This window comes from Miniopterus schreibersii (genome assembly GCF_964146895.1).
Source record: "Miniopterus schreibersii genome assembly, chromosome: 1".
NCBI classification, from domain to species: domain Eukaryota; kingdom Metazoa; phylum Chordata; class Mammalia; order Chiroptera; family Miniopteridae; genus Miniopterus; species Miniopterus schreibersii.
Window position 1 is genome coordinate 174,948,765 of NC_138101.1, and position 27,021 is coordinate 174,975,785.

General features: G+C 54.6%; 2 protein-coding genes across 7 annotated transcripts in view; one reads left to right on the plus strand and one right to left on the minus strand.

Moving 5' to 3' along the window:
* Nucleotides 1-22,270, plus strand: part of PLEKHG3 (pleckstrin homology and RhoGEF domain containing G3) — a 41,220-nt gene extending 18,950 nt beyond the window's left edge. Inside the window, exons 2-19 of one of the 5 annotated variants that reach the window (XM_081116204.1) lie at nucleotides 5,982-6,368; nucleotides 7,452-7,549; nucleotides 8,777-8,846; nucleotides 9,130-9,176; nucleotides 9,286-9,436; nucleotides 9,520-9,651; nucleotides 9,887-10,069; nucleotides 10,273-10,365; nucleotides 10,631-10,717; nucleotides 10,974-11,007; nucleotides 11,356-11,454; nucleotides 13,821-13,910; nucleotides 14,293-14,331; nucleotides 14,768-14,787; nucleotides 15,337-15,594; nucleotides 16,185-16,298; nucleotides 18,969-20,406; nucleotides 20,911-22,267. In XM_081116204.1, coding sequence (XP_080972330.1) covers nucleotides 6,021-6,368; nucleotides 7,452-7,549; nucleotides 8,777-8,846; nucleotides 9,130-9,176; nucleotides 9,286-9,436; nucleotides 9,520-9,651; nucleotides 9,887-10,069; nucleotides 10,273-10,365; nucleotides 10,631-10,717; nucleotides 10,974-11,007; nucleotides 11,356-11,454; nucleotides 13,821-13,910; nucleotides 14,293-14,331; nucleotides 14,768-14,787; nucleotides 15,337-15,594; nucleotides 16,185-16,298; nucleotides 18,969-20,406; nucleotides 20,911-21,608 — 3,999 coding nt within the window. In that variant the 5' untranslated portion in view covers nucleotides 5,982-6,020 and the 3' untranslated portion in view covers nucleotides 21,609-22,267. Of the gene's footprint in view, nucleotides 1-5,981; nucleotides 6,369-7,451; nucleotides 7,550-8,776; nucleotides 8,847-9,129; nucleotides 9,177-9,285; nucleotides 9,437-9,519; nucleotides 9,652-9,886; nucleotides 10,070-10,272; nucleotides 10,366-10,630; nucleotides 10,718-10,973; nucleotides 11,008-11,355; nucleotides 11,455-13,820; nucleotides 13,911-14,292; nucleotides 14,332-14,764; nucleotides 14,788-15,336; nucleotides 15,682-16,184; nucleotides 16,299-18,968; nucleotides 20,407-20,910 lie in introns of all 5 variants that reach the window. The other 4 variants (XM_081116200.1, XM_081116202.1, XM_081116201.1 and 1 more) reach the window with 4 other exon arrangements.
* Nucleotides 22,271-23,860: 1,590 nt separating this feature from the next.
* Nucleotides 23,861-27,021, minus strand: part of SPTB (spectrin beta, erythrocytic) — a 111,116-nt gene continuing 107,955 nt past the window's right edge. Inside the window, exon 36 of one of the 2 annotated variants that reach the window (XM_081116177.1) lies at nucleotides 23,861-26,972. In XM_081116177.1, coding sequence (XP_080972303.1) covers nucleotides 26,805-26,972 — 168 coding nt within the window. In that variant the 3' untranslated portion in view covers nucleotides 23,861-26,804. The remainder of the gene's footprint in view (nucleotides 26,973-27,021) is intronic. The other variant, XM_081116178.1, reaches the window with a different exon arrangement.

The following is a 27,021-nucleotide window of genomic DNA, read 5'->3' on the forward strand; positions in this document are numbered from 1 at the left end:
GTCTCCGGAGAGGGGAGGAGGGGCCAGAGAGAGGAGACTGCTGGTGAAAGGGCAGAGAGCCAGATGCTCTAGGGTTCTCCTGGGGAAAGCCTGGGGTTGTCGTGAAAGGTGGCCTCCTGCTGGTGTGACCTCACTCAGCTCTGCCCATCCTCGGCTGGCCCAGGGAGGGCTGTGGAGAGAAGTGCCTGAGTGGGGGGCAGTGGGAACACGCTGGCAGGAGCCCCGGCAGGAGCAGGGCTTCTCCTGGGCGCAGAGTTGGGGAGCAGCTTGGCGTGTGGCTGTGCTGAGCTGCGGGCGAGAGCACAACGAGTGACGCAGAATCTCAGCTGACGTCTCTGTGGAGGTTCACATTGCTTCTGCCCTGGAAAAGTGGAAGAGTTGTTTGGAAAAGTTGTGGCTTTTTTCTGTTCCTTCTTTCTGATACCTTCTCTGAGGAGATCTTGATAGTGGAGTTGGGGGGCAGTCCTGGGGAAGGTCAGAGGCTGTCTGGCCTCTTGAGTTTGGAGAATGAACCTTTAGGATGTAGTTGAAAGATAAGGCAGTCTACAGTCCCTGAGGGAGGACTTGACCTGGTGAACTCCTTCCCTTTCCCCCACTTTGGTCCATGGACTTTGGAGCAGTTGTCTTTGGGGGAACCCCCTCCCTCTTTTCCTGCCTGCCTCCAGCGCAGGTGTGGTGTGTCGTGCTTCCACTTCTTGGGTGTGGGGTGAGAGAGGATGACATCACCTTCCTCTGCACCTGGACCCAGCCTCCCTGATCTGAAATGTTTTCTGGGGAGCGTCCAGAGCACTGACCTACTCAGAGGGTTCGCCAGCAAGCACCCTTTCCCTCTCTCCTGCCTTCTCAGCCCACTGGCTGGGGAGGGAGGGCCGGCAGGGAATGCTGCTGAGTCCTGGGGATTCCCTAGGACCAGAGAAGCAGAGGTTCTCCAGAAGGTGGGTGCCCCTGTGAGACCATTTTTTCAGAAGTTGGTTGGGGGGATCTGTGTCCTGCTGCCTCAGTGACAAGAACCCTGAGGACAGAACACGGAGGGGGGGCTATTGTGGGTTTTGGGTGGTGTCATTTTCTTCTTGGAGGCAGAGGTATGGATCAGATTGAGGGCATGGCACCTGAGGCACAGTGGGGAGGAGAAGGGTGAGGACTTGCACTGTTAGCTGTGCTGGGAACCCTAGGGGCCTGCTGCCCCCTGCCTGGGGAATATGCAGGGAGGTAGATGACCTTACAGGGTGTGGCTGGGATTTAGATTTAGAGAAAGTTTAAACAAGCAAACTAAAGAAACCAGATCTCCCTTTCTCTCCTGCCCCCGGGCTCTTAAAGGTGTATGTCTGAGCAGCTTCTTGGGCCCTTCCAAAAGAAAGGTCTGCCTGTCCAGAGTGGCTCAGTTGGTTGAGCATTGTCCTGTGTACCAGAAGGTTGCAGGTTCAATTCCCGGTCAGGGCACAACAAAAAAAAAAAAAAAAAAAGAAGAAAGAAAGGTCTTAGGTGACCTTGTCAAAGAAGGCTTCATAGGCTTCATAGGCATGGGATTTGAAATACACAGTTTTCTAGAAGACTGATTTACTGATTGATGATTGACTGGATTGATTCATGTTGAGAGATGGAAGAGGTCACGGCTGGGAAGCAGGTAGGGGAATTGGAGACGTGGTGTCCTAGGATGGGGTGGCCATGGGCATCTGGCTTGAGGGTTTGGCTGCTGCCTGCCTGTTGCCTCCTTCTCTAGGCTTCCACATCTCTTCAGATAGTATCTTCCAAGATGAGTTTGAAGCCTGAGTTCTAATCTTGGCTTTGGAGTGAATCTTACAATATGAGGTGATGCTCAGTGGATGGGAAGGGAAGGTTGGCTCTGCCCAGGGGCATGTGGGCAACTGCTTTCACTCTCTCTGTGAGAGTCTGAACTACACACACAGTCCTGGTTGGGAATAAGCTTTTAGGACCAGATTGCACTCAAATTGAGTATGGTGTCTTTTTTACATCACTGTCAAGTGGTGTCTACTCACAGCCCCCACCCGGGCTGTGCCTTGTTTGCTCTCACTGCCCATTCGCTTTTCATTCCTCCCTTTCTGGGTCTCTACATTCTGTTCCAGTTCTGCTATCCAGGAGAGAGCCTGTGATCCTGGGCCTCCTGGTCACTGCCCAGCTTTTCTCATTTTCCAAGGAATTTACAGTCTGACCTCATGATCACATGCTTTTTCCTTCTCCACGACCTACGATCCTTTGACCTGGAATCTGTATTTTGTTGTTCTAACAGGAGGGTAAATGGTCACAGAAGCTATAGCTGCAAGGAATCTTAACACTCAGCCCTTTACCTCCACGGGCCTTTGTGGGGTAAATGAATGTCACGTTAAAAATTCTGATTTTTCAAGAGGCAAAGCCATGGCATCCAGGGCTGTGACTAATCCTTTGCCTGTGGTCCTGGCTGGTGTGAAATCCATTAGGGAGGCAGGAGAGCATGAACACTGGAGCATGAGTTCAAATCTAGGCTCTATCACATGCTACTTCTGTGACCTCAGTTTCTGTATCTGTAAAATGGAGATAATAGTAGTATCTACCTCAGAGTTTTTATGAGATATAAGTGGCTTGTTAATGTCTATAGTGCTTAGAACATTTTAGTTGTTCTGCTTGGTTTTAGTCCCAGGAGGATTTGGGCAGGGGCACTACTTTGAAAATGTGAACTTGGTTCGCAGGCAGATGGCTGGCTATGTTTAACCAGAGAAAGTTTCTCCAGATAGAAAAACTTTAGTTTCTGAGCTTGAAGTGTGCTTATGTTGCCATGGGGTCCCAAAAGAGTGGCCTTCAGAAGGAACCCTTTAGAGATAAATCTCTCCCAGATAGCGTGTGTGTGTTGGGGGGGGGGGGGGCAGTAGCAGTGGGGCACTGTGACCTGGTCAGCTGCGAAATCCACTTGGGAATTGGGCCTTTTCCATTTAGCATCCCTCTAGGGGCTAACTGATCCCAGGTCTGATCTGGGAAAAGTCTGAGGCCATAAGTCCCTGTCCCATGGTTCCAGCTGGGACTGATGGGGGAGGGGTGGAGAGAGGGGATGTGCCTGACTGCGACAAGCAGTGTGCTTTGAAGGACACCAGAGTCCTGCGGGACTGAGGATTAGGGGGCAGAGTATGGGTCTTTGTCTTCCTCTGTGCTGACACGACGTGGTCTTAGGCTGCTGGCTGGTTCTGTAGAAGGGCCTAGCGGGTTAATCCTGAAGGCTCTTTTGAAGAGGGAGGAAAAGGCAGCAGTGCTGCATTTCCCAAGGGGCTCTCCTCTGAGATGCTCAGTTCCACTCAGCGGATCCTCTGAATTAACCCTCCTTTTGCTGCCCATGAAGGGAGGGAGAGTGCAGGACTGGCCCCAGTGGTGCCACTGTGTCCTCATCTGCAAAACGGGAGGCTCACGTGAGCACCGCAGCCGAGACACACAGTGAGAAAGCGCTGTGCCTGAGGGGCTCCTTGCTGGGCGAGCATGGATGGCAAACAGGTCTCGATGCTCCTGACTTTTAGCTCAGTACAGGCACCAGTTTGTTCATCATCATTCATTTGCCAGATCATCCTTAAGGCCCCGGCCCTTAGGTCACTTATAGCCGAGGGTCGGAGGCCTCAAACTAGTCACAGTCTCGTGCAGCGAGTGCTAGAGTAGGTGTAACCCTGGGTGCGGAAAGATTATGCAGAAGGTGCCCCAGGTTTGCTTTCTGGGGAGGTCTCTAGAGGGGGTGGTGGCTTCTAATTGGAACCAGGGGGTTGGGTATAAGTGACTCCGGTTGGGGGGGGTATGCCATGGGATGGATGGGGGAGAACATTTGCAAAGGCCACAGCCCAGGGTGTTGGGACAGATTGGGGTGCTGGTTCCAGGGTGGGGCAGAGGCACAGAAGACCAGGGAGCAAATTCATAGTTATCGGAGTGATGGTACCTTCTAGATTCTTCTCCTCATAGCTGTAGTCTGTGATCTGGTAGCTTCTGAGACCTAGAACTAGGGGTGGAAGGCTTTGGGTCAGTAGAGGTGGGAGGGATGCTCTGGAACTTTTTCCTGTGGAACCAACAATCAGATGTACATTCTAGAAAGTGGTGTTAGTGAGCTCTGATCCTCTGGGGTGGAGGTGGAGCGTCTCTGTTCTTCTCAAAGGCTGCAGCCCCTCCCCTGACTTGCTGCTTCAGGCAGCCTACCTGTGAATCCACTGTCTGCTCAGGGAATAAAGTCCACCAAAGGCTGTGTTTGCCTCATCTGGGAGCAGCTTCCTGCTTGCTGTGCTCCCCTGAGCTGAGAGGGGGGAGCTAGGAGGACTCACTGGTGGCTCAGCCCTGGGGAATTTCCTGTGTCCTGGGAGCCAGGGTGAGTCAGGGGCTTGTACCAGGTGCTGAAGGTGGGGGCGGGTAATGTAGGCTCAGCCTTTGTACCATCTCCTCTGCCTTCTCTGTCAGTATCCAGAAGTTTCCAGGTTCATGGTGTAGCCATTGGCACCCCAGAGATTTTGCAACTTTGGGGACACTGTTACCCTCTGGCATGTGTGTTGTCATAAATTATAAGAGCCAGATCTTTGCCTGCCCTTGTCTGGTGACCCCAGCGCAGGCCCTGACAGGTGAACACTTGTGAAGTGCTTTTTGACAGCTACCATTAGCATCACGGTTTTGACGGTTTATGGAGCCCTTGCCCTGTACCAGGTGCTCAGAGCCTGGAGGACACAGCACTGGGGCAGATGGTGAGGAGCTGAGGTACTTGGGTTTGAGAAGGCACCCCTGCCATGGCTCTGGCAGAGGTGTCTTCTCTGCTTTTCTGGGGCCTCGGGTTTCAGAGCCCTTGTTGTCCCTGGCTGTGGTCCATTTTTCTTCCACCCTGGAAAGATGGAGGTGGAGCCGTTGGAGTCAGGAAGGAATGTTATTGGGCATCCTTGTAGATGCTCATAGTCTGAAGAAGGACTTCCTGGGGATTCAGAGTTGCTGGGGGTTTTTGTTTTTCCATTATGTTTTATATATTATTATTTTTTAATCTTTATTGTTGAAAATATTACAGATGTCCCCTTTTTACCCCCATTGACCCCCTCCACCCTGTATCCACCCCACCCCCAGGCCTTCCCCATATCAATGTATGTATCTATGGGTTATGCTTATAAACATTTAAGTTCTTTGATTAATCTCTTCCCACCTACTCCCCCATACCCACCTTCCCTCTGAGATCCCTCAGTCTGTTCCATGCTTCTCTGGATCTATTTTGTTCATCAGTTTGTTTATTATATTCTACATATGAGTGAGATCATGTGGTACTTGTCTTTCTCTGACTGGCTTATTTCGCTAAGCATAATACTCTCCAGTTCCTTCTATGCTGTCCCAAAGGATAAGAGACCCTTCTTTTTTATAGCTGCATAGTATTCCATGGTGTAAATGTCCCACAGCTTTTTTATCCACTCATCTGATGGGCACTTGGGCTGTTTCCAGATCTTAACTATTGCAAATTGCGCTGCTATGAACATAGAGGTGCATATGTTTTTTTCTAACTGGTGTTTTGCAGAGTTGCTGCTTTTAAAATTGTAAAATTGTTTTTTTTGTTGTTTTTAAAATATATCTTTATTGATTTCAGAGAGAGGAAAGGAGAGGGAGAGAGAGAGAGATAGAAACATCAATGATGAGAGAATCATTGATCGGCTGTAGCCCGCAACCCAGGCATGTGCCCTGACCGGGAATCAAACCCCGATCGCCTGGATCCTAGGTCGACACTCAACCGCTGAGCCATGCCCGGCCAGGCTGTAAAATTGTTTTTAAAGTAAGATAAAATACGCATTTTAACCATTTTTAAGTGGCATTAAGTCCATTCACACTGTCGTGCGTCCATCACCACCAATCCGTCCACAGAACGTTTTATCATCTTGCAAAACCGAAACTCAGTATCCATGAAACAGCACCTACCCCTGCCTGCCCCCACTCACCCTTAGCAGCCAGCCTTTTGCTTTCTGTTTCTTGAAGACTCAGAGTTTGCCTTTATCTGTCCTGCCCAGAATCTCGCCGCAGAGCCTCCGCCGGGCAGCGATGCCAGGATGCCCGTCTCTGCCTCCCTCCGCCAGGACGGCAGCCAGGAGCGGCCGCTGAGCCTGACCTCCACCGCGTCCTCCTCGGGCTCCTCCCGTGACAGCCGGGGCGCCATGGAGGAGCCCAGTGGCCCTGAGGCCTCAGCCAAGAACGGGGCCGGCTCCCCGCGAGGCCGGCACCCCCCCAACAGCAACAACAACTCCAGCAGCCGGCTGAACAAGAAGGGACCCCTGTCCCCGTTCACCAGCCGGGCGGCGGCGGCGCCTGCGCACAAGCTCAGCTACCTGGGCCGCGTGGTGCGGGAGATCGTGGAGACCGAGCGCATGTACGTGCAGGACCTGCGCAGCATCGTGGAGGTGAGGCCCGCGCGGCTTCGCTCGCCTCCCCCGGCCGGGCCTCGGCAGCCCAGCCCTGTGCGTAAACCTGCCGACACCCCGGGAGGGTGCTTCCCCGACACGCGTGTCTCGGAGGTCTGCTTCCCGTGGACTAGCGGGGAAGCCTGACATCTCCCGCCCTGGGGAAGCTGCCGACTGCCCACACTGCCTTGTGACTGGGTCAGACCAGTCGCTCCAGCCGGCAGAACCTACTGCAGTTTCCCCGGGGAATAGGCAAGGACAGAAGGGACTCCTGTGCTCAGTGGAGACTGGCTCTGGACCCCACCTGTCTGCTTCCAAGTCCCTGCTCTGTTGTTCCCTAGCTCTGGGGTCTCAGGCACGGGGGTAACACCCCCCCCCCCCCCCCAGAACCTCAGGTTCCTCATTTGTAAAATGAAGATGCACCTCCTCGCAGGGCTGTGTAGGTGAAGCATTTCCCTCTGTGCAGGGCACACAGGAGGAGGTGGCCCTGCGGCTGCAACTGTGGAAGCTGCCAGCTGCTGTGGAGGGAGATGTATTGGTTTCCCAGGGCTGCTGTAACAAATTACCACAGACTTAGAGGCTTAAGACGCAGGAATTTATTCTGTCTCGGTTTAAGAAGCTAGAAGTTAGAAATCAAGATGTTGGCAGGGTTGTTTCTTCTGGAGGCTCTGAGGGGGAATGCATTCCAGGCCTCTTTCCTAGCTTCTGCTGGTTGCTGTCCATCCTCTGTGTTCCTTGGCCTGTAGATGCATCACCCCAGTTTCTGCCTCTGTCTTCACGTTGCCTTCTTCCCTGTCTCTTCATGTCTTTTCTTATAAGGACACTAGTCATTGGATTTAGGGCCCACCCTAAATCCAGTATGATCCTCTTGAGATCCTTAACTAGTTGCATCTTCAAAGACCCTGTTTCCAAATAAGGTCATAGTCTGAGGTTCCAAGTGGACGTTAATTTTTGGATGGAACTATCCAACCCAGTATAGTAGGTGATGTCTGTGAAATCGCGTTATAGCTGTAAAACGAGGTGTGGCTAGGGGGACAGGATTGTGTCAGGAGGGGCTGGGCTCTGATGCCTCTCTCCATGCAGGACTACCTCTTGAAGATCATTGACACACCTGGGCTGCTGAAGCCAGAACAAGTCAGCGCCCTCTTTGGGAACATAGAAAACATCTATGCACTGAACAGGTATGAGCGGGCCTGGCATACACTATGTTCCACCTGTGAGGCTCATCTCAGGGCCTGGGGAGGAATCCTGGATGTCCCTCATCTCATGGGCTGTGACATATGGGTCCAGAGCCTGATCTCTGAGGGTGGGGAGGGGCAGTCCATCCCTGTACAAAGGTATAGTTAGCTCCCTGCAGGAGAGAGGACATGTGGGACCATGTGCCCTGGGGCTGATGTGCTTCCTGTAAGGCAGGGAGAGCGTCTGAGGCCATGTACTTGTTGGGTTCAGCCTGGGCTGGTACCTCCTTGGGGGACTGCTGGACCCTTGCACATGATATCCTTCCCTCTATCACTTTGTGGTTCCTTTGTCCCTTTCATCTTTGTCTTCCTCTTGCACATCTCTTAATTTCTTCTCCGTCTTCCTACTGACCCCATGGGAAGTCAGGGCTCCCTGGAGGTGATCTCTGACCCATTAGGGGAATGCACAGGTCAGTCAAGACGTGATGGGGGAGGCTGAACAAGGCCTGATGAGGGGCTGTTTCAGGGCCAAGGGGCTCCTTGAGGATGTATAATGTGCCGCCTGGGCCCACAGATGCCCCAGGGGAAGGGCACTAGTCTGGAGGAGCAGAGCTTGAGGGGACAGTGTTGATAGTTCAGGAGGAAACTTACCCCAGGCCCTTTAAGGTGGGCAGGGAGACGTCTTGCTGTGTAAGCTGGAGAAGTCTGGGAGGGACACCTAGGCTGGATTGTGGGGATTGGGAAGGTGGGGGGAGTGTGGGGGGAGCACCCTTTCTAGGGTTTCCTATAGTGCCTCCATCTAAGAATAAGGGGTGCTGGGACTCACCCTGTCTCTCTCCTTTTACTGCATCCTTTTGAACTAGGTGCCTTGGTTCTTTTGCGACTCCCCTCTCTCTCTTCTTTCTCCTTTAATCTTTGCTTTGTGTATTTGACTCCTTCTGCCTGCAGAGGAGCCGTGTCCTCTCCCGGAGGTGGGTACTGGTGTCCCTTCTTCCTCTTACTGAGCATGTGGGTGTCCTTTGCTCCCCATCTTTGCAGTGTTGCTGGATGCTTTTTGTGGTTGCTGCCATGGGCAGGGCTCACTTTGAGGGTGGAAGCCCTGACTCTTTGGTATGACACCAGGGCTGGCTGTGTATCTGGGCACCAGGAAGCCGGGGAGGGAGCATGGTGTGTTGGTAGATGTGAGGCTGCAAGTGGTCCAGGATCTGATGACCACTCTCCCTCACCCAGCCAGCTACTCAGAGACCTGGACAACTGCAATAGTGATCCTGTGGCTGTGGCCAGCTGCTTTGTGGAAAGGGTAAGAAGCCCCCTGCTGGGGGCTCAGTGGGACAGGAACTCCCACCTTCAGGGGACATCTGAGCTCTGGGTGCCCCTCTCCAGGGGAAAGGCCATGCTTCCTTTCGGTAATGGGGAGGGTATACTGGGGTGGGGCCAGACAGATGGGTGCAAAGATGGACCTGCAGACACTCAGGGAAAGGGGGATAGAGTTGCTCTGGGGACCAGGGGCATGTCTTTGGTAGACCTGGCTTTACAGTCCAAAGAGACTCTCCCTGAAATCACTGTTTTTGCTTTCTCTTTAGAGTCAAGAATTTGATATCTACACCCAGTACTGCAACAACTACCCCAAGTGAGTAACTGAGGTGGAGAGGGGCAGCTGATCCATTTGGTGAGTCTGGGACACCCCACCTTCCCATCCAGGCCTTCTCAGGCGGTGACGGCCCCTTCCCCACTCCCAGCTCAGTGGCTGCCCTGACGGAATGCATGCGGGACAAGCAGCAGGCCAAGTTCTTCCGGGACCGGCAGGAGCTGCTGCAGCACTCGCTGCCCTTGGGCTCCTACCTGCTGAAGCCAGTCCAGCGCATCCTCAAGTACCACCTACTGCTCCAGGTAACCCAAGGGTCCAGGGGCGGCTGGGGGAGGGGCAGGACCCTTGAGTCTGTGGACTGACTAAACCCCTGTGTCCCATGCAGGAAATTGCCAAACATTTTGATGAAGAAGAGGACGGCTTTGAGGTGGTGGAGGATGCCATCGACACCATGACCTGCGTGGCCTGGTACATCAACGATATGAAGAGGAGGCACGAGCACGCAGTCCGGCTCCAGGTGCTCCAGGCTGCTGCCTGCAGGGGCATGCGGGCGTGGTCGCGTGGGCGTGGGGCTTGGAGAGGGAATGTGGCTGCCCTGCTGGGGTGAGCTGAGGGGTGGTGTCCGTGTGGGGCAGGCTTCTCTAGGGTGACCCAGCAGTGGCTGGATTTTTAGGAGCTTCCTGGAGTCCCATAGGGTCCCCAGCATGGTCATGATAAGCCTGACCCTTGGGGTTGGTGCTTCTGTGCTGCAGGAGATTCAGTCACTGCTCATCAACTGGAAGGGGCCGGACCTGACCATCTATGGGGAGCTCGTCCTGGAGGGCACATTCCGCGTGCACCGCGTGCGGAATGAGAAGACCTTCTTCCTCTTTGACAAAGCGCTGCTCATCACCAAGAAGCGGGGCGATCACTTCGTCTACAAGGGTCACATCCCGGTAACCAGGCTGCTGTGGTCTCCTCTGCCTCCTTCCTTCCTTGCCCTCTTCACTCTTCACTGGCCCCAAGTCAGTGTGGACGTAGCTCCATCCTTCTGCGATTACTCTTCCTGCCTCCCCAGATGATCTCGAGGCACTGGGGCCCCAGGTCAGCTGCCCTTTCCCCCCTCCTTGTGCTTGACTGCCCTCTCCCTCTGCCCCAGTGCTCCTCCCTGATGCTGATCGAAAGCACCAGAGACTCCCTGTGCTTCACCGTCACTCACTACAAACACAGCAAGCAGCAGTATAGTATCCAGGTGAGGGGCCGGTCGGGGAGCTTGGGCTGGGACAGACCTGCCTCATCCGCTCACTTAGCTGTGCTGAGCCTCAGGGTCTCCCTCTAGAAGGCAAGGTTCATTGTGGACACCTCTCAGGCTTGTGCTGACAAGTCAAAGTAACGTCACAGAGGCCCCCGCAGAGGTCCTCTTCCCACCTCTGCCCTGCTTGGCAGAAGCACGGCCCATGTCATGTGCTTTTAGGCCCATGATAACCCCTGGCTCCCTCTCCCTTGGCTCCTCCCAGGCCAAAACAGCGGAGGAGAAACGGAACTGGACTCACCACATCAAGAGGCTCATCCTGGAGAACCACCACACCACCATCCCCCAGAAGGTGTGCTCCTGGGGTGCCCCCAGCCCCAGCTCCTGTTGGGGTACAGGGAGAGGGTGTCTTTTAGTGCCAGCTGTGGGGTCCACTGGGGCCTCACCCTCTGGACATTGGCTTCACTCAACAGTGGGGGTTAGTTCAGAGGATGCCCTGGGCCTCAGCAGAGCACTATGGGGTATCCTCACTCAGCAAGTGAGTCCATACACCGCGGGAGGCACAGCACATGGCAAGGTCGTAACTAGGTGGGTTTCTTCCTTTCCAGGCCAAGGAAGCTATTTTGGAAATGGATTCCTATTGTAAGTGACCCTTTCTGCCTGCTCTGTCCCTAATTGTGCACCTTTCTCGGTCAGGCTGTGTCCTGGGGAAGCTTTGCCTGACACTAAGATTCCAGAGGGCAGGGGGGACCAGGTGGCTCCTTTTGTCAGGCCCTGGGGTCTACTGTGAACTAGGGGCACTGCTGATGAGCGGACTCTCCATGTCCGATGCTCCTGGGTGGAATTGGATGGAAGATGGAAGAGGAGGGAGTTTTGGAGGCTTCTTGCCCCTGGAGTTGGGGTGGGCAGCAGAGATGTGGTCAGCTACAGTCAGACTCTAGGCCAAGGCTGATAGTGTCCCAAAGGCCTGATTTTCTCTCCTGGGTGCAGATCCCAATCGGTACCGCTACAGTCCAGAGCGCCTGAAGAAGGCTTGGTCCTCACAGGATGAGGTGTCCACCCATGCGCGCCAGGGGCGCCGGCAATCTGGTAAGGAAAGGGCTGTGTGGGCAGAGAGGCATCTTCATAGGACCCTTGACCAGGCAGGGGACCATTTGCAGCAGCATTTGGGGCTGGCTCTCAACTCCAGAAATCCTGGGAAAGGGCAGGGTGTGTGTGTGTGGAGCATTCTCTCCTTGTGCTCCCCCGCACCAGGCACCTAGGCGCCCTTCTTGCCCGCCAGGGTTGGGCAGTCCACCTTTTCAAAGGCCCTAGGAATGCTCATTCACTCAGGCCTTGGCACTCTTCTTAGCTCCCTTGCAATTGAAATCTCCCTTCTTCACCTCTCCAAATCCTGGGAGTCAGCCAGGAGTAATGCTTGGACATCATGGATGGGTCCCAGCTCAGCTGTGGAACAGAGCAGAGGCAGGGCATGGGGAAAACAAGTTAGGCTTCAAGTGGCATCAAATCCAGACGGGAAATATTTACTTTGGGTCTCAGGGAAGAGTTCCATTTTCCTCTTCTGGGTTTTCCATGACTGGGTTCACTACTATGTACTTGGAGTAATTGGAGTGAATCGTCTATTGAAAAAGAGAAGACCTTTTATTCTTAGCTGTCCTGGTGATGAGTGTGTTTTCTACATCTGTTTTTACTCTGCCTTTCAGTCTGAGGCTCAGGGACCGATTTGGCTTCAGCCAGGTATCTGCCAAACATACTCACGTGGTGGAGCTGGGGTGAGAAATGTCTTAGAGACCCCTGGAGAGAGAGATTTGGGTGTGACTGGGAGTAGTGTCCTGGCTTAGATCTCCACAGTGCATTGGGCTTTGATTAGCCATGACCCACAGGTCTCTTGAATAGTCATGTGGGTTGATGTGTGAGCTGAGTGGTCTTTAGAAAACTTCTGTGGTTTTATTTTGTTTGGTATTGCTCCCAATGGATCTTGAACCCAAGGCAAGCTTGTCATGGTTGCAGAATTGTATGGTGTTACATGTTAAAAGCTCCCAGTTGGCGGTGTTAAGTTCGTAAGTCTCGGGGTCTGTTTTTCTTTCCTTTCTTTTATAATCCTCTTTTGTCCGTCAAGAATTCCTCCTTAACCTGCCATAGCTTTAAATTGGAAGCTCTGGCACATGGACATGTTCAGTAAGTGACGGTGGTGGTGGTGGTAGTCATAGTATTACTACCTGCCATACGTCAGATTCCAAATGGTAGCTATGAAGGCACTCGGGAAATGAGCCGTTTTAGAGCTTAAGTGTCCACATGGCTGAGATTTTAGCCTAAAATCTAAAACTCTAAAAGAGTTGGGTGTTGTTTGTGTGCTTGTTTCTGTGTTTTCGTTTTAACCATTATGAAAGAGACATCTTTCTAAAAAACATGCTTCATGCTCTTGAGCCTTTAAAATAGAGGATGCTGACCAGAGTTGAACTTCTTTTCTGAAGTCGGTGCAGCGGCATCACTGTGGTGCATGAGCTGCCAGATTCTCCAGGGGCCTCCGGGGGGTGGTGGCGGGGGCTGCCGGTTGCCGTAGAGACAGCCTGTGTTTGCAGGGTTGTGTCCGTCTACACACTGACGAGTGTTTGTTCTCATCCGTCTTCATGTGCTTGCCTGCAGTATCCTGTCTTCCTCCTTCATTCTGTTAGAAATCAGTCTGTGGAACTTGGGAGAAGTGTGTAAGAGCAGCATGAAGTGGCTGAGAAGGGAGGACGGGAGGCCTGCTCTCAGCCACCTGCTCCGACTGCCTCTCGGCCTTTTCTGCTTCCGCCTTCCAGAGAGCTGAGATGGGTAGATAAATAACATTTATGGATAAGGTGCTGCTGTCATCGTTTGTCACTTATTAAATATTCTTTTTTTAATGTCTTTATTGATTTCAGACAGAAAAGGGAGGGAGATATAGAAACATCATTGATGAGAGATTCATTGACTGGCTACTTCCTGCACGCCCCCCACTGGGGACCAAGCCCGAAACCTGGACATGTGCCCTGACTGGGAATCGAACTGTGATTCCTGGATCATAGGTTGATGCTCAGCTGCTGAGCCACGCCGGCTGGGCATTATTAAATATTCTTGATTACAGGTTCTAAAATGAAAGAATTGAGTGTTTGATGAAAACAATTGAATGTTTACTTATATTGTGCAGATTGTGCACGCAAACACACCTCAGTAGAAAAATGTTTTTCTTTATGCTCTTCTGCCCAGGAACAGCTAAGAGACCTCAGTAGACTTTCCTTCTGGTTATAAGTTTATCATGGGCTTCTCACTTAATGCCAGCTGGGCAAGGACAGCATGGGCTAAGTCCAGGGCTCAATAGAGAGGTCCCTTGACACGTGTCCTCTTATTCCTGCCTGCCTGTCTCAGGTCTGTCCCCAGAAAGACTGGTGACACCATCAGCCTAATGGGTGTGTTTTGTATCCTGTCCCCAGAACCTGGTCAGCCCCTGTACAGCCAGGCAACACTCCCCAACAGGCAGCGAGGCTTCGTGGTGCCAGGCCTTAAGGGCCGTAGGAAGTCGGGTGCGACCTCTGCTTTCCAACTGGGGTGCTATGAGGGGGCTTGGCCTGGGCTGTAGCTGATGTTCTCATTGCAGGGAAGGTGGGGCTTGAGGTGGAGCTGTGGACCTCCAGAGATATGGCTAGTTGGTTTGAAGGGGGCAGTGTGGGGCTGTGGCTCCTTGGGTGAGCTTTGCTAATCCAGGGGATTGTGGGAAGTGCTGCTCATGGGGGCTGGTGGTCATAGCAGAGGTCCTAGGGCTGATGGAAGTGGGATGGGGTGAGGGGGCCAGGCCCAAGTGGACTCTGAGCTGGTGATGGGCCGGCAGCGCTGTGGGCTTGGGAGCAGGGCCAGGCACAGCTGTTTCCAGGCCTACACTGACTGCCTATTCACTTTCCTCCGCAGAGCCAACCAAACACCTGTTCAGGCAACTCAGCGAGAAAGGTGAGTGTGAGGGGTGGACGGCCATTCAGGTGAGCTCTAGGGCAGGGGCAGGAAGGTAACCATCTGGGTGGGGATATTGAGGACAGTTTAGAGGGGACTCTGTCTCTATTCCTCTGGGAAGTGGGCCTTGCCCATTGCTGTCTAGGGAGGGGGCTTGAGCTCCCCACTCCTTTTACCCTATCCTCGGGTAACAGCAGGAGCAAGTGACACAGACCTGCACTGCTCTGCACTGCCCCACCCTCACCCCCATCCCCAGCTCCCATTCTGTCAGTCATTCCTTTGAAAGGTGAGGGTTCTGACAGTAGGAGCCCCCAGAGAGGTCTTCCCCAGGTAGCTCTAGGCCTCTGGCCTCTATAAAGAGGCTCTTTCTCCTGTTTACCCATCTTCCTTCCCTCCCCCTCGCCCATGTGCTGGGACTCTGCGGTGGTGGCAGCAGCCAGAGCAGCAGGAATGAAGGTAAGGCTTGTGGGCAGAGGGGCCTGGCTGGATAGAGTGGGGTGGAACTGCCCAGGTCAGCTCTGGCCCCTTCAGCTCTCATTGTCTCCATTCATTTAACAAATACCTACCAAACACCTCCTGTGCACCAGGCTCTGTCATCAGGATCACAGATGAATGAACTGAGGCATGTGCCCCAGGGACCCTTCTGTACCCTTTCCTGGAATGTCACCCTAGTGGTGGCCTGGCCAGCTGAATCCTCTCTCATTTTTTCCTCTCTCTGGGACAGGAAGGCCTCTCTGGGTCTTACGTTCCTAACCAGGCCCCAGTCCTAGCTTTCCCAGGTCCCAACTTCCTACCACGAGAACTTCCACCCCACCCTGCATTCTCTCACCTCACCCCCTACCCCTCCACTTCCTACCCCTCCGGTCCTCACTGGGCTCCAGTGCAGACCAGGGGTTGGTGTCTAGATATGGATTTTTGTATAGACCCTCCTCACCCCCAGCCACTGGCAGGAGGAGGGGGTGTTGCTCAGGGGCCGGTCACGAGTGGGTCTTGTGCTCTGAACAGCATGCAGGCAGTGCTGGCGCGCTCCTGGACTTTGGGCAGCCCTCCCGTACTCGGGGCCTGCAGGCGGAGGCTGAAGGGGCTGCCCGGGAGGAGCAGGAGCAGGAGCAGGAGGAGGTGGTGGAAGACGAGGAGGAGCAGGCCTTTCAGGTCACTCTGGAGGACCTGGCAGGGCATGAAGGCAGCAAGAAGGGGTCTGGGCCAGAGCCCCCAGGCTCAGAGGAAGAAGATGAGGAAGAGAGCCTGGCAGTGGCGGAGCAGGTAGCCGACTTTGCCAGCTCCCTGCTGGCTGCCCTCCACTGCTGGCACTATCGGGCCAACGCTTTACTTTTCTCCCGGGGTGCTATGGTGAGGTGTCTCTTTGATCTCCCCTCCTCCTTGCATGTTCCCTGGCATGTGCAAGCTCGTGTCCATCCTAGAGTCCCCTCCCCTGCCCTCTCCACCCTCTGTCCTTGTTCCTTTACTTCTGCCATCAGCACTTCTTAACCCCTCACTCACTGTCACGCCCTGGTGAGCCCCTGGCATGCACTGTTCCAGTACTGGGCGTGAACTAGTATACCACCCAATGCGCATGACTAACGGGGTGGGGTGGTGGGCAAGGGGAGAGGGCAGCACACAGCAGGGCTGGCAGGGTCAAAAGGGCTGGGCTTTTCCGAGGCTGCATGCCTGGCAGGGATTTATGTTCCCAGACTTGGCAGTTCAAGTTGACTATGGATTGGCTCAGGTGCAAGGCTGGCTCTCAGCAAAGCCCAGCCCCTTTAGGGCTCAGGACATGTTGTTCATGTTGGGATGCAGAAGGAACCAGCTCCCAATTGTCCCGGGAGCTGACGACTGCCCTCTGCTTGGTGCAGGTGAAGGGGCGCAGGGAGTCCGAAGGCCCCAAGAGCTGCAGGAGGCCCAGCGGCCGGTCTCCAACCAGTTCTGAGAAGCACATGAGCTTCGAGTCCATTTCTTCCCTTCCTGAGGTGAGTGGCCAGTAGGTGGAAAGGGGATAGTGCAGAGGTGTCTGGAGCCCAGATCTCCAGATCTGCAGGCCAAGCCTTCAGGCTTGGACTCTCCTGTTGGGCCCCTTCAGGAAGCCTGTCTGGTCTTTGTGCACATGGCTTGGTGAGCAGATAGCCCCTTTCTGTGAATTAGAAAAAGGTGCTCCTTCCTTTGGGCAGATGTAGGCCCTTGCCAAGGGGCACAGTCAGCAGAAGTGACCAAATTTTAGATCTCCTCGGCCAGGCCTCCTTGTGTAGGGCACAAAGCCCTGCCCCTGCCAGAAGGCCAGACATTTAAATCATACCTGTGCCCACTTGGGCAATGGGTAGCATATTGACATTCACTCGATACCTCCCACATGTCTGATGTTTATTTCTTTTGTCTATTCCCTGTGACAGCTCTACCAGGGAGAAAGAAAGAGGCTCAGAAAGGTTGAATGACGTGCCCGACAGTGGGCAGCATCTGAGGGGCAGAGCTGAGACCAGACTCGGGTCTGTACTCAGAAGCCCACGCTCTTCTTCCTGCCACCCCACACTGCCTGTGGGTTGTCTGGAACGGAGTCCTTTGCTTTGCCAAAGTTATGAGAAAAATTTGTTCATGAGGCTGAGACCCCAGGGTGGGCCTCACCCGGATGACATTGGAGGAGAGTCTAGAGTAATGCTGTCCACTGATAATAGAATGCTATCCACATGTGCTGTTTTACTTGTTATTTTTAATCCTCACCGAAGGATATTTTTTCCATTGCTTTTCAGAGAGAGTGGAAGAGGGAGAGAGAGAGGAAGGGAGGGAGAGGGGAACACCAATTGGTTACCTCCCATACGTGCCCAACCAGTGTTGGGGATCAAACCTGAAACCCAGGTATGTGCTCTTGGCTGGAATTGAACCCGGGACCCTTTAGTCTGTGGGCCAATGCTCTAACCACTGAGAAAACTGGCCAGGGCTACTTATTATTTTAATTATTTTATTATTTTTCAAAAATATGTTTTTATTGCCCTGGTCAGTGTGGCTCAGTGTACCCAAGGGTTGCAGTTTCAATCCCCTGCCCAGTTCAGGGCACATGCAGGAGGCAACCAATCAATGTGTCTCTCCCATATCGATGTTTCTTTCTCTCCCCCTACTACCCCACTTCCACTCTTTCTAAGAAAACAATGGAAAATATATCCTCAGGTGAAGATTAAAAAAAATAAATTAGAAAAAAAAATGTTTTTATTGATTTTAGAGGAAGAGAGAGGGAGAGAAAGAGAAACTTCAGTGTGAGAGAGACATTTATCTGTTGCCTCCTGCACACACCCCAACCAGGGATCAGACCTGAAACCTGGGCATGTGCCCTGACCAGGAATTGAATTGGCGACCCACTGAGCCACACTGGCCAGGGCCACATGTGTAACTTTAAATTGTCTAGTAGCCACATTAAAAAATCATTTAAGCCCTGCTGGCATGGCTCAGCAGTTGAGCATTAACCGTGATCTAGGAGATCACAGTTCGATTCCTGGTCAGGGCACATGCCCGTGTTGTGGGCTCCATCCCCAGTGAGGGGGGTGTGCAGGAGGGAGCCGATCAATGACTCATCATTGATGTTTCTCTCTCTCCCCCTCTCCCCTCTTCTCTCTGAAATCAATAAAGACATATTTTTAAAAAATAATGATTTAACTGCCCTGGCCAGGTAGCTCAGTTGTTTCTCTCTCCCTCCTTCCCTCTCCCTCTGCCTCTCTTTCTAAAATCAATAAATAAAAATATTTAAAAAAATTATTTAATCCAGCATGTCCCAACAGTTATCATTTCAATATATAATCAATATGAAAAGCTATTAATGAGATGTTTTATACTTTTTTTGTATGAAGTTTTTGCAGTCTGCTGTGTATTTTACCTTTGCAGCTGTTTTAAGTGTGGACTAGCCACATTACAGGTGCTTGGAAGGCAGTGTAGCTGGCGGCTACTGTCGTTAGACAGTGCAGGCCTAGGTCACGGTTCTACTCTGCAGATTCTGGACTTGATCAATTGTTACCAAGTTTGATTCCTCAGAATATAGAGTATGCTTTTCTTCTCCCTACAGACCTCTCTGGAAGGCTGCCCAGAGAGGTACTAGCCAGTTTTGTGGTTCAAATGACTTACAAGGTGGTCAAGAGGGAGTTCTCAAATTTGCTTCCTTCCTTGCCCATCTCCTGGGCACATGTACCCACATTCCTGTTTCGCCCTCTGACAGGATTCTAGTGTGTGGTCCTGTTGCCTGCTGGACCCTGAGCCGCCCGGGAGGCCCTGCCCCTTAGGGAAGTAGGAGTGGCCTCTCACATTGCTCAGGCCTGGGTATGAACCCAGAACAACTCCTGTGTGGGGAGGCTCTAGGGCTCTAGGGAGTTGCTTCACCATTGGGCAGGGCTTGCTGGTGCCATGGCTCTGACCCTGTGTTTGCATGTTCTTCTGTCCCTGTAGCTCCCAGATAGGCTGCCACACAGGGGCGCCACCACTTTACCCCATCTGTATTCCTAGAATTTTCCCTGGGTTTGAGGACCCAGCACCTGCAGGGTCACAAAGGAACATCATCACGTCCCTCTCCCTAGTCCTAAACCGCAGTCCCCTCTCACTCGGCTTCGAGTAGGCCATGTTGTCCCTTCATCCCCCAGGTCTCACGTGAGCTTTCTGTGCTGTCCCAGGTTGAGCCAGACCCTGAGCCTGGGGCAGAGCCGGAGGTGTTTGCTGCTGTGGAAGATCCCAGCGCCGAGGAGATGCCCTTAGACACAGAGTCTCCAGAAGTCCTGGAAACACAGCTTGATGCCCATCAGGAGCTGCTGGGGCTGGACCACCTGAGTGACATGGTGGACTTTGTAGTAGCCGAGAGCACCGAGGACATTAAGGCCTTGAGCAGTGAGGAGGAGGAAGAGGAGGAAGAGGAGGAGGAGGAGGAGGAAGAGGAGGAGATGGGGGCCACCCAAGAGCCTGAGAGCCTCCTGCCGCCCTCTGTGCTAGACCAGGCCAGTGTCATTGCTGAGCGGTTTGTCAGCAGCTTCTCTCGGCGGAGCAGCCTGGCACTGGAGGATGGCAAGTCCACTGGCTTTGGGACCCCGAGGCTGACCAGCCGGAGCAGCAGTGTGCTCAGCCTGGATGGCAGTGAGAAGGGCCTGGCCCGCTGTGGCAGCACCACAGATGCCCTTGGCTCTCAGTTCCCCCCAGAAGGGGACCTCAGTGTGGGGGTGGCCACAGAGAGTGGCCCTTCTGTCAATGGGACGGAGCCCCCAAGCCCAGGCTGCTCAGCGGAGACTGACATGTCTTCTTCCTGCAAGAAGAAGGAATCAATGCTCTCCACCCGAGACCGGCTGTTGCTGGACAAAATCAAGAGCTACTACGAAAATGCAGAGCACCACGATGCTGGCTTTAGCATCCGGCGCCGCGAGAGCCTCTCCTACATCCCCAAAGGCCTGGTGAGAAACTCGGTCTCCAGGTTCAACAACCTTCCCAAGCAGGACCCAGAGCCATTGGCCCCATTGGGGCACAAGAGACAGGTGGGCTCCAGGCCGGCTTCATGGGCCCTGTTTGACCTCCCAGGCCCAGGGCAGGAAGGTGCAGGCGCTGGGGACCCAGCTCCTATCACAGATGCTGAGTTCCGTCCGTCTTCTGAAATTTTGAAGATCTGGGAGGGGATGGAGTCTTCTAGGGGGAGCCCTCGGAAGGGGCCAGGCCAAAGCCAGGCCAATGGCTTTGACCTGCATGAGCCGCTCTTCATCCTGGAGGAGCACGAGCTGGGAGCCATCACCGAAGAGTCGGCCACTGCCTCACCGGAGAGCGCCTCCCCCACTGAGCGGCCCAGCCCAGCCCACCTGGCCCGAGAGCTGAAGGAGCTGGTGAAGGAGCTGAGCAGTGGCTCCCAGGGAGAGCTGGTGGCCCCGCTGCACCCCTGCATAGTGCAGCTCTCCCACGTGATGGACAGCCACATGAGTGAGCGAGTTAAGAACAAGGTCTACCAGCTGGCCCGCCAGTACAGCCTCCGGATTAAGAGCAAGATGGGGACAACCAGGCCACCACTGCAGTGGGAAAACGCAGCTTCCACCATTCCCCACCTGCAAGAGGAGGCTGGAGCGCCGCCGGTTGGCAAAGGTATGATGGGAGTAGGGAGTGGACCCCTCCCACAAGTCTGGGGTGGAGAGCCTTTTTGGAGCCACTTGGCTTTTGAGGGAAAGTGACCTCTAAAGAATCTCTACCCAAGACAGGGCTGGACCCCACACCGAGGGCCGGGGTGAGCCCTCGCGCCTGGTCCAACACCCTGAGGCCACTTGTGCAGCCATGGTTGACTGTCCTCCCCCAGCCTTTGCTGGGAAGCAAGGACCCTTGGAGGAAATGTAGCCATGCCCCCTCTTTTCCAGGAGAGCAGGAGCTCTTGCCTTTCTCTTTGACTCTCGAGCCCTTGTCCACTGCCTTTTCTTTATTCTTCCTGTTTCCCTTTGATAAAGGGGCCGGGATGGTAAATGAGATTTCCCTTCCATCATCACACCCAAAACCCCACCAACCAGCCTTACCCAGAAGTGACTGAAGGCAGTTCAGAGGCCTCACTTCTGCCCTCCCCTCCTGCCCAGTGACTCAGGCAGTGCTCTCTCCTCACAGGTAAGAGAAGGCCAGTGCTGTCCCTCAACCAGGAGCAGCTGCTGGTCCAGGAGCACAGCCTACCCAAGCCCTACCCTGCTGGGGAGACATCACCACGGCGTCTCTCCTTCAGCCCCTCTGCTGCCAGCTCGAGGACCACTTCCCCGGGGGCCCGGCCCTCCATCCGAAGCCCCCTCAGTCCCTTGGACACTGAAACCTTCAACTGGCCTGATGTCCGAGAGCTCTGCTCCAAGTACGCCTCCCACGACGAGGCGGTCCAGGCCGAGGGCAGTCGGCGCCGAGGCCTGCCCGTCAACCGGAGCCGCTCAGTGCCGAACATGGTGGAGCCGCCTCTGTCGGGCAGGGTGGGCCGCTGCTGCAGCCTTAAGGGCCGGCCCCAGCCTCCCCGGGGGCTGCCCCAAAGTGGGCCCGATGGAGAGGAGGCCCTGTGTGTCACCGCAGACCTCACCCTGGAGAACAGCCGGCGCGTGATTATCATGGAGAAGGGGCTCCTGCCTGGCCCCGCTGCGGGGCTGGAGGAGGGCAGTGGCCAGGGACCAAGCTCACCAGCAGCCGTGGCGGGGCAGGGCCAGGATTTGCAGGAGTCTGCAGAGTACTGGCTGAAGGAAGAGGGTCCCAGGGACCCAGTGGACCCAAGCCAGCAGGGCAGAGTGAGAAACCTGAGGGAGAAATTCCAGGCCTTGAGCTCCATAGGTTGATTCTTGAGTCCTGGGGGAGGGAGGAGCTGAGGGACGGGGAAGAACCTTGGCATATGCCCACAAGCCTGGGCTCACCCTCCTTACAGGAGCCTCACCCTGGGCCCTCAGAAAGGCCGTGCCCAGGAAGACTGCTCTCATGTACTCGGCATGTGCCTTCACCTGCCGTGACCGCACTGGCGCTCCCCTGGACTCATGGTGACCTTCCACAGGCCCAAATGAGCCCCTTCCCTCTGAGGCCAGTGTGGCCACTTCCCTTGTATATACTTCTCTCTATAAGAAGCCAAATATTTAAGCTCACCTCTCCCCTGGGAGAGCAGACCCTGCTCAGGCCTCCAGCGTGGGCGGCCACTGCCAGACTGAGGCGCCCAGCCAGGGAGACGCAGGAAGGTGGCCTGGAGAGGCTTTGCCCTTTAACCGTGCCTTTCCTTAGCATCCAGGCGGGAGTGAGGTCCATAATTTATTGCTTTCCATTCTGTGTATATGTGCGCGCGCGTGAGAGAGAGCGAGCGAGTGTGTGTTTTCTCTGTTGATTCCCTTCCTGTGAAGAATGTAACAGACTCAATTCAGGTACTTTTGTGGGTTGTCTTGCTGACCCTGTGGTTGTCGCTAATGTATACACATTTCATTATTTGCCAATGGTGCAATAACCACTGCTGACCAACCGACCTGTGTGTGGCGTCCTTACTGGGCCTGGCTGGGGTGGGGAGAGTCGATCGTGACGGGGTAGCTTAGATGAAGTGGGACGGGGGGGTTGTAGCTTTCACGCTGACCCAGCCACCAGCCGTGCTCATGAAACACAAGGCACCAGGGTGCTCGTGGGGCAGGTTGGGGCCGCAGGATGTGCAGGAGGGAACTTGCTCTCTGCTACTCCAGTGGACTCCTCTGTCAACCCACAGCCTGGCATTCTGTCTTGACGGCAGCAGCATCATGCCAGCCTTTCGCTTGTTTCCTCAAGGGCCAAAGCTGGACTAAAGGAAGGGGGGAGTGAATGGAAGGAATGGAAGGAACGTTTTTCTAATAGGCAGAAGTTTCCAGTGTCTGGTGCCTTGTACTCTTCTCCCGCTCTCATTCCTAGGAGACATTCTAGGAGATGAGGATTCTGAACCTGGAGTCTAGAAATGTCTTCAGGTGGCTTGGAATGTTGGGTGAGGGATACAGGTGCATTTTTCTGGGATGCATCCTCAGTTTTCATCCCATTCTCAAAGTGTCTTTGATTCAGAAGGGCTAAGAATGCCTCCCTATTTCTAGTTGGGTTTCCTGCTCTTTATGGTGGACCAGCCTTGTTCTGCCCTGTTCCTTCTGTCTGGGGCCTGGGAGGAGTGGAGCTGCAGGGCTCAGGTGGTAGAACTGTCGTCAAGTGTCCCCACAGGTCTGCTGGTTCAGGACTCCATTTGTTTCTGACCTAGGAGAATAGGCTCCACCTACAGATGGGTGCACAGAGTCTGTCGAGGTCAAGGGAAGCTCAGAGGCTCGTAGAGCTTCTCCTGGGCAAGAGAAGACAGGCCAGAGATAGCTCATGTTCTACCAGCCACCCTGAATGTTCTGTGGCCACTTCCACAGTCACTGTGGAGAGAGTCAGCTTCTACCGGGCAAGTCTTGGGTTACGGCATTGAGCACCCACAAATGTAACGGACTGAGAGTCAGGAGACCCATGCCTTGGCCCTAGCCTTGCCCTTAAGTAGTCGGGTCACCTAAACTCTTGCCTTTTCCTATCTGTAAGTTGAAGGAGATGGATGATTCGCTGCTTCTCACACCCCCTGACCGACTCATCAGAGGGTGGGGCCTGGGAATTTGCAGTGAACACTTTACCCAGGTGATTCTTACACAAGCATCTAGATATGTCTGGGAACCTTGGGCTAGCTCGGTGCCACCAGCTGCCCATTAGAATCTTTGTGGAGCCATTTGTAAAATGGCTATGCCACATTCCAGCAACCCAGATCACATGAAAGCTGCCCTTGTGGAGAGGAACCGTGGGCACAGCCATTCTGACGTCCAGCCAGGATCTCTGCCCTTAGCTGTGTGGGGAATGGCCTGCAGCAGGCCCTCAGGATGGTTGAATGCATGGCCAAGTGAGCTTTAGTCAGGGTCTCGGGTGGGGCGCAGGACCCGGGTGCTGGCAGAGTTGTCCCATAAGACTTGAGGACAAGCCAGAGAGTTTGGCTTGGACACAGCTCCCTCCTTGCTCACTCAACTAGCTCTCCTTGGCCCAGGTGAAAGGGAAACAAGGCTTGTCAAATAAAAAATGGAGAGAAATGTGGAGCATTATTGATTTATTAGAAAAACTAGTAAGTGCGTTTCCTCTGTTGGGTGGAAGCACGTTTGAGCAGGTGGAGGACAAGGCCCAGCTGGCCCCAGGTTGCATGGTCTGTGCCCAACAGGGTTGCGGTCCTCTGCAGCTGCTGCCTCCGTTGCGTCGTCCCTGAGCTTGCTTGTCCAAGGGACCAAGCCATGTGGTCCTTTGGCTCTCTGCCCCCTCCCACTGAACAGAGGAGGGGGATCCAGGACCAGCCTTGGTTACCCTAGTTACCCTCTAATAGGCAGGAAGTAAGTGGTGGGTGGGAGCTGAGCCTTCAGGCCTCCTGTGATGGGTGCTGGTGGGGGGGAAGGAAGCCCAGGAACCGTCATACCCTCCCTCAGCCAGAGTCCGTTGAGGCCAGGGGATGAAGGGACAGGAGGACCACCTGACCATGTCCCGAGGGAGCTTCCTCTAAACTGCCCTGGGAGGAAGCCTGTTATGCTGGTGTGGACTGGAGCTGTGTCAACCTAGTTTGGGAATACTGTTTAAAGACTGCAGAGTAGAAAATGTAAGGACAAAAAACAAAACACCTTGCCAGGGTACCAGGGGCTTAGCCCCCATGTGGCACAGCCTCCCAAAGCTGGGTTCCTGCAAGTTCAGTCCTGTTGGTTGAGGGTCTTGGGGGTCTGTGTGATGTGGGAGGGACATATGGGAGCTGGCAATAGATGGCGGGTCACATGCAGTTGGCTGCCCTTGACAGTCAGGGGGACCTGGTTGGTGAAGTCCTAGCGCTTCCTTTGGGGTCCTTTCATTCTTGGGCCTGTGGAGTTGCTTGTTGGAGATTCCTCACTCAGGTGCTACTTTGGCACACATGGAGGGGAGAGGGTGGCTCCTTGTCCCTGGGCTCCCTCAAGACTGGCCCAGGGAAGCAGTGGAGGGAGACTCCTGCCATCATCCACGCTTCGGCAAGGAACATGCTATCTGCCCTGGAGCAGGACATGCCCTCAGATGCACCAGAGGTCTTCTGTATTGCCAGGTGAGTGTAGTCACCTCACTGCCTCCTGCCTTGGTTTCCCCAGGTGTGGAAAGAGGCTGGTGAATGGTCTATACTACGTTCCCTGTAGGTATAAAGAGGGCTCTAGGGCAAAGTGCACAGAGGCCCAATGAAGACCCTGGCTACAGAGTGGAACCACCTCACCTGGGGATGTCAGGCTCCGTTGGAGAACTACCCTCTTGTGGTTCTTGTCTGCTGAAGTCAACTTCACCTTGACATAGAGGTTTTGATCTCCGAGGTGTGCCTGCATTAAGTGCTCCTGGGAAGGCCTAGGAACTCTGGATGCCTACTCCTGGGGTTTCTACCTGAGCCTCACCCACATCCGAGGAATCCTCTCAGTGTGTCTAAGGCTCCTTCCCATGGGGTGGGTGATGGAAACCAGCTGTAGTCCCCAGGGACCTTTAAGACCTCTCCAGGAGAAAGGCCTACTGCCACCAACTTGACCCCTTTTTGGGACCTAACCCCAGTTAGGATACTGGGCTGGAGCTGTATTGCTTTCCAAGAGTGGCGGGGAAAATCCCTGTGGAATGAGTGCCCTCTTCCCTCCAGAAGTTTGACCTCAGCAGCATGGGGAAGGCTATCTCTGTGGGTCTAGGTGGCAGGGCCCCTTTGGCTGTGCTTGGGGATGGGGTGTGTGGGCATTTGGTGACTTCTGCATCCATGTGACTTCCCCAAGACCCAAGGCCAGGACCTTCAGGAGAAGCTGAGCAAGGGGTGCCACACCTTCGTGGCTCTGGCCCCAGCATTGTGCCAGCTGTCCATGGGTTGTGTGATGATGGTGGTAACACCCAGATGAGGCCATCTTTGCCACCCCAGGGCAATAGGTCATACATGAACTTGGCTGTCTGTCCAGCCAGTATCCTCAGATGGTACCAGCTATAGACGATACACATTGGGCATTTGGCTTTGGGATGCTTTACTCCAGGTGGGGCTGTCCGTCTGGTATCGGGACCGTACTGTCTCTAAGGGGTCCTGGGTCTGAGTCGGATATTGCTGGTTCAGCTGCTACTGGGAGGAGTTCCCAGCGCGGAGAGGCAGCGCCTTAGGCAGTGTCAGGACTCGTGTACCTCCTTCAGGTCTGAGCTCTAGCCTTAAGCTTTCACTGAAGTTTTAGGAGGACCCGCTGGAGAGTTTCCTGATCCTTCTACCACCTGTGGTGGTAGCAAAGGGTGCTGGAGGCAGCGGGAGGCCCCTTGCACTTAGGACCCATGGACCTTGGAGGACCCCCTTTTTTGGTGGGAGGAGGGTGGGGAAGGGATGTGGTGGCCCCTGAGGTGAGAGTACCAGTTCCGAGGAAGCCCAGTGGGGAGGAGGATCATAGTGTCCCCTCAGTCCCCAGCAGCCCTTTTCCCAGAGCTGGGGCCCTGTGGGCCTACCTGGAGGCTCTTTCCTCACGCCCCAGGGGTGGGCCAGGTATTTCCAGTGTCCTTTTCCCTGTCCCTGGTTTTGACCAAGTGGGGGTGACCCCACGCAAGACTTGCTTTGGGAGTGGGCGGCATCTGAGGAACCCATCAGCCTTCTCTAGCTTTTATGGGGCTTGAGGGGCTGGAGCATCCTCAGCTTAAAAATGGGGTGGGGAGGAGGGTGTGCGCCTGGGAAAACCGTGTCCTGCCCCCAGGCCCGGAGGCCCAGCGGAGCCGGGAGCCTCTGTCCCTGGAGCTGCTCTGCAGATGGTGGGGGAGCAGGCATCGGGCCGGGTGGGCGAAGGCAGCTATTGCAGTGCAGCGTGGGCCCTGGAGCCTCGCCCGGCGACTCGGAGCAGGCAGGCAGTGGGCAGCGGGCAGCTGGGCGGGAGGAGGGCTGTGGCCAAGGTCAAGGCCGAGGGCGCCCCTGCCTGTCCTGGGCAGTCGAGGGAGGCACTGCGGCACCTGCAGGCCGGGCCCCACCTGTGGGGCGCAGCAAGAGGCTACTTCTTTTTGGGGAAGAAGCTGAATCTCTTTTCCTTGTCTTTCTTGCCGAGGCTGGCGTCAGGGCCGGTGATGGAGGGCAAGGGCAGGCTCTGGGCCTTGATGCGGATACTCTGGGACTCGTTGATGGCGGTGCTCACGCCCTGCAGCCAGGACAGCATCTCCTCCTGCAGAGCGGGAGGGTCAGGGCCTCACACCTCCCCAGTGGCCTGACAC